A 6,000-nucleotide genomic window follows, 5' to 3' on the forward strand; every position below is an offset into this window, starting at 1 on the left:
ACTAATACTGCATTGCACCTCTAAATGGAATTAGAGTTACTGGAGTTTATAGCATGTTCTCTCTCTCTCTCTCTCTCTCTCTCTCTCTCTGTCCCTCTCCCCGTGCTCCTCAGCGAGACACATTGGATGCAGTTATCCACATTGACACAGAAGACCAAGGAATGTATAAATATATGTCTTCTCATCACCTTTTTAAGTTGCTGGATTGTCTGCAAGAGTCTCACTCATTTTCAAAAGCCTTTAACTCAAATTATGAGCAGCGAACTGTATTATGGAGGGCAGGTGAGGCTTTTATTTTTATTTGATAAAAATGTGCCATTGCAATCACCTTTAGAGTGTATTGGACAGTCGCATGCTTTTATTGCTTGTCTCCTTCCTGATGACTTGAACAATTCTGTTTGCTAAATTATGTGCTTATTTTGATTAAAGTAAAGCTGCACAGCTGGTACTGCTGTAGTTAAGTATCTTTATAAATAAATCAGATCTCAATCAAAATCAAGGAGGAGGAAATACTGTCTGGACAGGAAATCATTACTGGTCACTAGTGCAGATGTTGTTGATAAAATTTATTTTTGGCTAGTAACGCCAGCTTTCAATGTTCCCTCTTGTCTTGTGTGGGACTGATTTCTAGGGTTCAAGGGTAAATCAAAACCCAATCTCTTAAAACAAGAGACCAGCAGCCTGGCATGCTGCCTGAGGATCCTGTTCCGGATGTACGTGGATGAGAGCCGGCGGGAGGCCTGGGACGCGGTCCAGCGGCGGCTGCTCAGGTGGGACAGCCCCTCTGGGGGACAGCTCTGCTTGGGGACAGCTCTGCTGGGGGACAGCTCTTCTCAGGGACAGCTCTGCTGGGGGACAGCCCCTCTGGGGGACAGCTCTGCTTGGGGACAGCTCTGCTTGGGGACAGCCCCTCTGGGGGACAGCTCTGCTCGGGGACAGCCCCTCTGGGGGACAGCTCTGCTCGGGGACAGCCCCTCTGGGGACAGCTCTGCTCAGGGACAGCCCCTCTGGGGGACAGCCCTGCTCAGGGACAGCACTGCTCAGGGACAGCCCCTCTGGGAGGTGTGGCCACTCTGCACTCTAAATTCACTTAGCAGTAAGGAAGCATCTGCCTGGAATAGATGGAGCACCTTCTTGCCTGACGTAGGCTTTTCTCTATGGAAGTGCCAGTGTCTGAATAGTTTTCCCAGCTGAGTACACAGTGATAGAGATATAATAGCATACATTAATTGAAAAGAGTGCAGTATAAGCTGCTGTACACCTGGAATTTAAACAAATGTAGAAAATAGTTCTAAAATTATATAAAAAGATACTTGGATGAGTTGCTACATAAAAGTTGAAAGTACTAGTGTCTTATCAAAAGTGAAGATCTCCCAACTTGCTCTTGGTACTAATACAATGGATTCTGATCTACCAGCACATATGGGCATGTTAATCTTAGTCCTTCTTTAATTAAAAGAGTGTCCTAAAAATAACCATAGTGAGTGGTACAGTTTGTACCTTGTGTTGACAATCTGCAGTAGGGACCAAAAATTTATTAATACAATAATAATTTTTCCTTAATGTATGATGCTGAGCTGTGCAGATCTTTATTAAACCAGTCCAAATTTGGAGGGAGAGCTCTCTTGTGGTGCTGTTGCCTAAGCTGTCCCAATGTCAGGGTCAGGAAATAATGTTTGCAGGTTGAAAGTGACAGTGCTTCAATTACAAAATGTTTATCAGGCAGATTAATTTTCCTTTTCCTTCTCAGTCACCAAGTATTTCCATTCAATTACATGAAAAGTATTTCAGTTCAGTTATCGGAAACAATTCCTGTACCAGAAAAAGCAAATTTGTGTAGTTAAAGTTGTTGCATGTGATTGAAAACTTTCCATGGAAACATCTTGCTTGAAAACAAAGTACACTGAGACGACAAACAGAGCACATAATAAAAACTTTATAAGGTTTTTTTTTTATGGTTTGTGTCACCTGTGCCATCTCTGCAGTGTGTGCAGTGAAGCCCTGGCATATTTTATTACTGTCAACTCGGAAAGCCACAGAGAAGCCTGGACCAATCTCCTGCTGTTGCTTTTAACAAAAACACTAAAAATCAGCGATGATAAGGTAAGAATGGGCTGGAAGTCATGTCTGCATTTGGTGTGTCTTTCATTCCTGCTTCAACCTGAGTTCTGTCTTTATTTCCATCCAGATTGGAGGTGGGCAGCTCCTCATAGTGAGCGCTGTCCTTGCAGCTCCACTGTCTGCAGGCATTCTGCATTGTGGAAATGGGGCTGCATCCTTGCAACTCCCAGTTGTGTGGGAATGCAGATAGAATTACTGAACAGCTTTCATATAAAAGCACAATGAGTGTGCAGTAAGGGAGAGGCTCGTGCTGTATTACAGCCACACAGGAATGGTAAGGGTGAATTTCACCCCTGTAAAATTGGAATCCCAGTTTCCTTGACAGCCATGGCAAGAATAATTTTCAGGATATTGGCCCTTTTGAGGAAAACCAAATATTCATGTTGCTACAAAGACTCTGGTACTTCCTCTGGGCTGAGAAGTTAGAAAGCCCTGACTCTGTTTAGGGGGTAACACCAAACAGCAAACAGCACGGAGCTCAGCACCCTTGGGCTATTGGGGGGCTTGGGTGAGACCTGGTGTTTGAACAGTTGCTGTAGCCATGAATGTGTCAACACTTTTTGTTTTGCTCTAGCAGTCGAGAATGACGTTCTGTTTCTGTATCTTGGCTAGTTCAGGGCACACGCTTCCACCTATTACCCGTACCTGTGTGAGATCATGCAGTTCGACCTGATCCCCGAGCTGCGCGCGGTGCTGCGCAAGTTCTTCCTGCGCATCGGGGTGGTCTTCAACATCTGCATCACGGGCGAGCAGGCACGCGCAGCTGGCACCAGCCTGCCTTCCTGGTAGCTCCCTGTGAGGCTCTTACACCGGCCTGTACGTAAAGCTGTGGCCAGAGATGGATTGAAGTGGATGGGAAAAAATGGGACCCTGGTGTAGCACCACAGGAGCAAGTTATTCTTACCACAATGGCATGTGGGAATGAGGAAAATAATCCTGTTCTGTCCATCCTACAGAAGTGTCAGCAGTTTTATTTAAATTATTGCTTACAGAGTCAATACAGTAGGTGTGCAGTCTCTTTGTTTCAGTGCTAATCATTTGTATGATCCAGTACGTCTCTTCTAGTCTTTTATGTACTGCTCAGTCTTTCACCCCAGCTAGAGCTGATAAATCAGCTGGATCTCTCCACCGAAGTTATGCCCCTTGGAACTAATGACTGTGTTTGTGTAGCCTTGTGATGTTGGCAAGTGTTCATAATAAACTTGACTGTGGTGGCCAGTGACCACCCGAGGTCCCTCTGGGTTTTCCTTTGTGGCCAGGCCAGGCAGGGCATTGGGCTGTTGACGTGGACAGCCTGGAGGATATTTGGAGAAGGTTTTCCTCCTGTTTAGCAAATGACATAATTTTTTTAATATCAGTGCTGCATCTTCTGAGACTTATTTTTAGTTTTATGGAAGATTTTACATCAGGAGCACCAATAGCATCTACTCCTTTAGCTTATTAGGCTTGAGTTAAAGTCATTTAAGAAAAAGAAATTGCATTCCTTTTCCTTTCCTACATTGGCAGATCATAGAGCATACACAAGAACATCAAAAACAAGGCTCAGAAGAAATAAACCCACCTTTTTGACCCTTGAATATAATTTAGCAGTAATGATGACTGCTTAGCAAAAAGTCCAGTCCTTAACGCAAGTTTGTCTCCTTTTACTGCAGATCTGCATGTTCTGATTTGTCATTTTGTGCAAATGATTTTTATTCTCAACTCTTAGTTCCTAGTGGCATCTAAAAACCTGAATTTCCAAAAAAAACTGCTCTAGCAAAATTAAACAAGTTCATTCACATGCTCTAAGTTAACAACACAATTCTGTGCTTTGAAGGCTTTCTGTGTAGCAAGATGTGACATGAGACCACAGCTTTGCCTGCCCAAGAGAGTTTGCTTTCTTTCCTTGAAATGCATTAGGTTTCTGTGACAATGTTTCTATAACAGGATGATGTCTTGACCTTTGAAATAATTTTGAATTTCAAGTTTCAAGACTTTTCTAAACCGGGAAAGTTTGGGATGGGAGGAGAGGCTCCACTTGCTAAAATAATGCAAAGTAGTATTAACTGCTGTGCTATCCAGAGTAGCTAACTTAAAATATTAACAGTATTTAAAGAAAAAAATAAACCAACAAACAGCAACAACAACCTACCTACTTGAATGGAACTAGGTGTATAACATTATTTTGTTTTTTGATTTGATTTTCCTGGTAGGATGGCCTCGGGTGAGGTTGTCTTGGGATATGCTGCTCTGAGCTGCTGGGAATGTGCTGTCTGTAGAGGGGTTTTTGGTTATTGTTTGGGGTTTTTTTTGTTGTTGTTTTTTGTTTATTTGTTTGGTTTGTTTTTTGTGATCTTTTTCCAAAGGGTTTTTATGGTGCTCCTCAATACATGAGTTTGTCTTGTGTAAGCATTGTTTGAGAAAGGTTTTACAGTCAGTAGTAATGACAAAGCTTTCACAATTTATTTTCACTTTTTATTTTTAACCAAAGAAGAGTGGTAGTTGTGGCTCTGCCTTTTAAATGCCCATTAGGTTAAATCTATACCCTGCAATTTAGTAGAAGGGAGTGAATGGTTATATATGACAATAGGAGAAGACTGAATAATAAGCAATGCTGGTATTTAACTTGCTGCATTTGGAATATTCTTTTGTGTTGCATCTCGTGTAGCTGCTCATTCCGTGGGAATGTCACTGCATTGGGTACTGCAGCAAATGAAGTATTTATTTTAATTCTATTTAAATCTATAATAATATGCTATTCCTTTTCTTCTGGTCGTAGGTAGTCCTAAGGGAAATATTGAACCATTATTTTTCAGATTTGGAACGTGTCACTGCCTCATGGAATGTGTTCCCTCATGTCCCATCAGACACACCTGGCCCAGCTGCACGTGTCACGGGTTTGAAAGCCCTACAGTCATGTCTTGAAAAAAGTCTCAATTTTGAGGTCTTAAATGACCTCACAGTTGCTTCATGGGCTTTCTTTACTGTAAGGGGCAGCATTTGTAGTCTCTCTCTGCACATAGGATAAGGATATTTAGTCCATGCTTCCCTTCAGCCTTTGGTCTGAGACTGTTCTTCTCCTTAAGAAAAGCTTTTGTATTTATACCAGTTACAAACTGCTGAGGTTGGGTACGTGCTGTCCAACCATCCCAGGGTCTGCAGAGCCCGAAGGAGGAGAGGGCCTGGGGGGCAGCTGCACTGTCAGAGCCCGGCCCTGCCCGTTCCTGTCAGAGCCCCGAGCCTGGCCCTGCCCGTTCCTGTCAGAGCCCCGAGCCCGGCCCTGCCTGTTCCTGTCAGAGCCCCGAGCCCGGCCCTGCCCGTTCCTGTCAGAGCCCGGCCCTGCCCATTCCTGTCAGAGCCCCGAGCCCGGCCCTGCCCATTCCTGTCAGAGCCCGGCCCCGCCCGTTCCTGTCAGAGCCCCGAGCCCGGCCCTGCCCGTTCCTGTCAGAGCCCAGCCCGGCCCGGCCCGTTCCTGCGGGCCCCGAGCCCAGCACAGCAATAACCAGGGTGTGCTCAGGGTGTGCTCGGCTTCCTCCTGAGTCAGGAAGGGCCGAACCCACCTCCATGCCCCTGCAGCTCAGCCCGAGTGCTGCCAGCTGCTTCCCGCATGCCCTGCAGTGCTGCCAGCCCTGCAGTGCTGCCAGCTGTCTCCTGCATGCCCTGCAGTGCTGCCAGCCCTGCAGTGCTGCCAGCTGTCTCCTGCATGCCCTGCAGCGGTGCCAGCTGGCTGTGTGCAGAGCAGGACGAAAGCTCTTGCACGGGCTGTGCAACAGAGGATCTGCAGCTCGCCTGCCCATACTGGCAGAAATCCTGGAGTCTCTGTGTGCTTTGTTGTCAGGAGTCACTTCAGGCTTCCTGAGGGAAGGGATGAGAGGATGCTAATGAGGAAAACCCTAAACC

The 6,000-nt window shown here is 45.5% G+C and overlaps 1 protein-coding gene across 3 annotated transcripts in view; it reads left to right on the plus strand.

Annotated features, from left to right (window-relative positions):
* ARFGEF2 (ADP ribosylation factor guanine nucleotide exchange factor 2) overlaps positions 1 to 5,411 on the plus strand; it is a 34,140-nt gene extending 28,729 nt beyond the window's left edge. For 2 of the 3 annotated variants that reach the window (XM_039719177.1, XM_039719180.1), the window contains exons 36-39: positions 114 to 282; positions 632 to 770; positions 1,986 to 2,103; positions 2,734 to 4,247. In XM_039719177.1, coding sequence (XP_039575111.1) covers positions 114 to 282; positions 632 to 770; positions 1,986 to 2,103; positions 2,734 to 2,910 — 603 coding nt within the window. In that variant the 3' untranslated portion in view covers positions 2,911 to 4,247. Of the gene's footprint in view, positions 1 to 113; positions 283 to 631; positions 771 to 1,985; positions 2,104 to 2,733; positions 4,248 to 4,916 lie in introns of those variants that run through there. The other variant, XM_039719178.1, reaches the window with a different exon arrangement.
* Positions 5,412 to 6,000: the final 589 nt, after the last annotated feature.

This window comes from Passer montanus, unplaced genomic scaffold, assembly GCF_014805655.1.
Source record: "Passer montanus isolate IOZ18808 unplaced genomic scaffold, ASM1480565v1 scaffold41, whole genome shotgun sequence".
NCBI classification, from domain to species: Eukaryota; Metazoa; Chordata; class Aves; order Passeriformes; family Passeridae; genus Passer; species Passer montanus.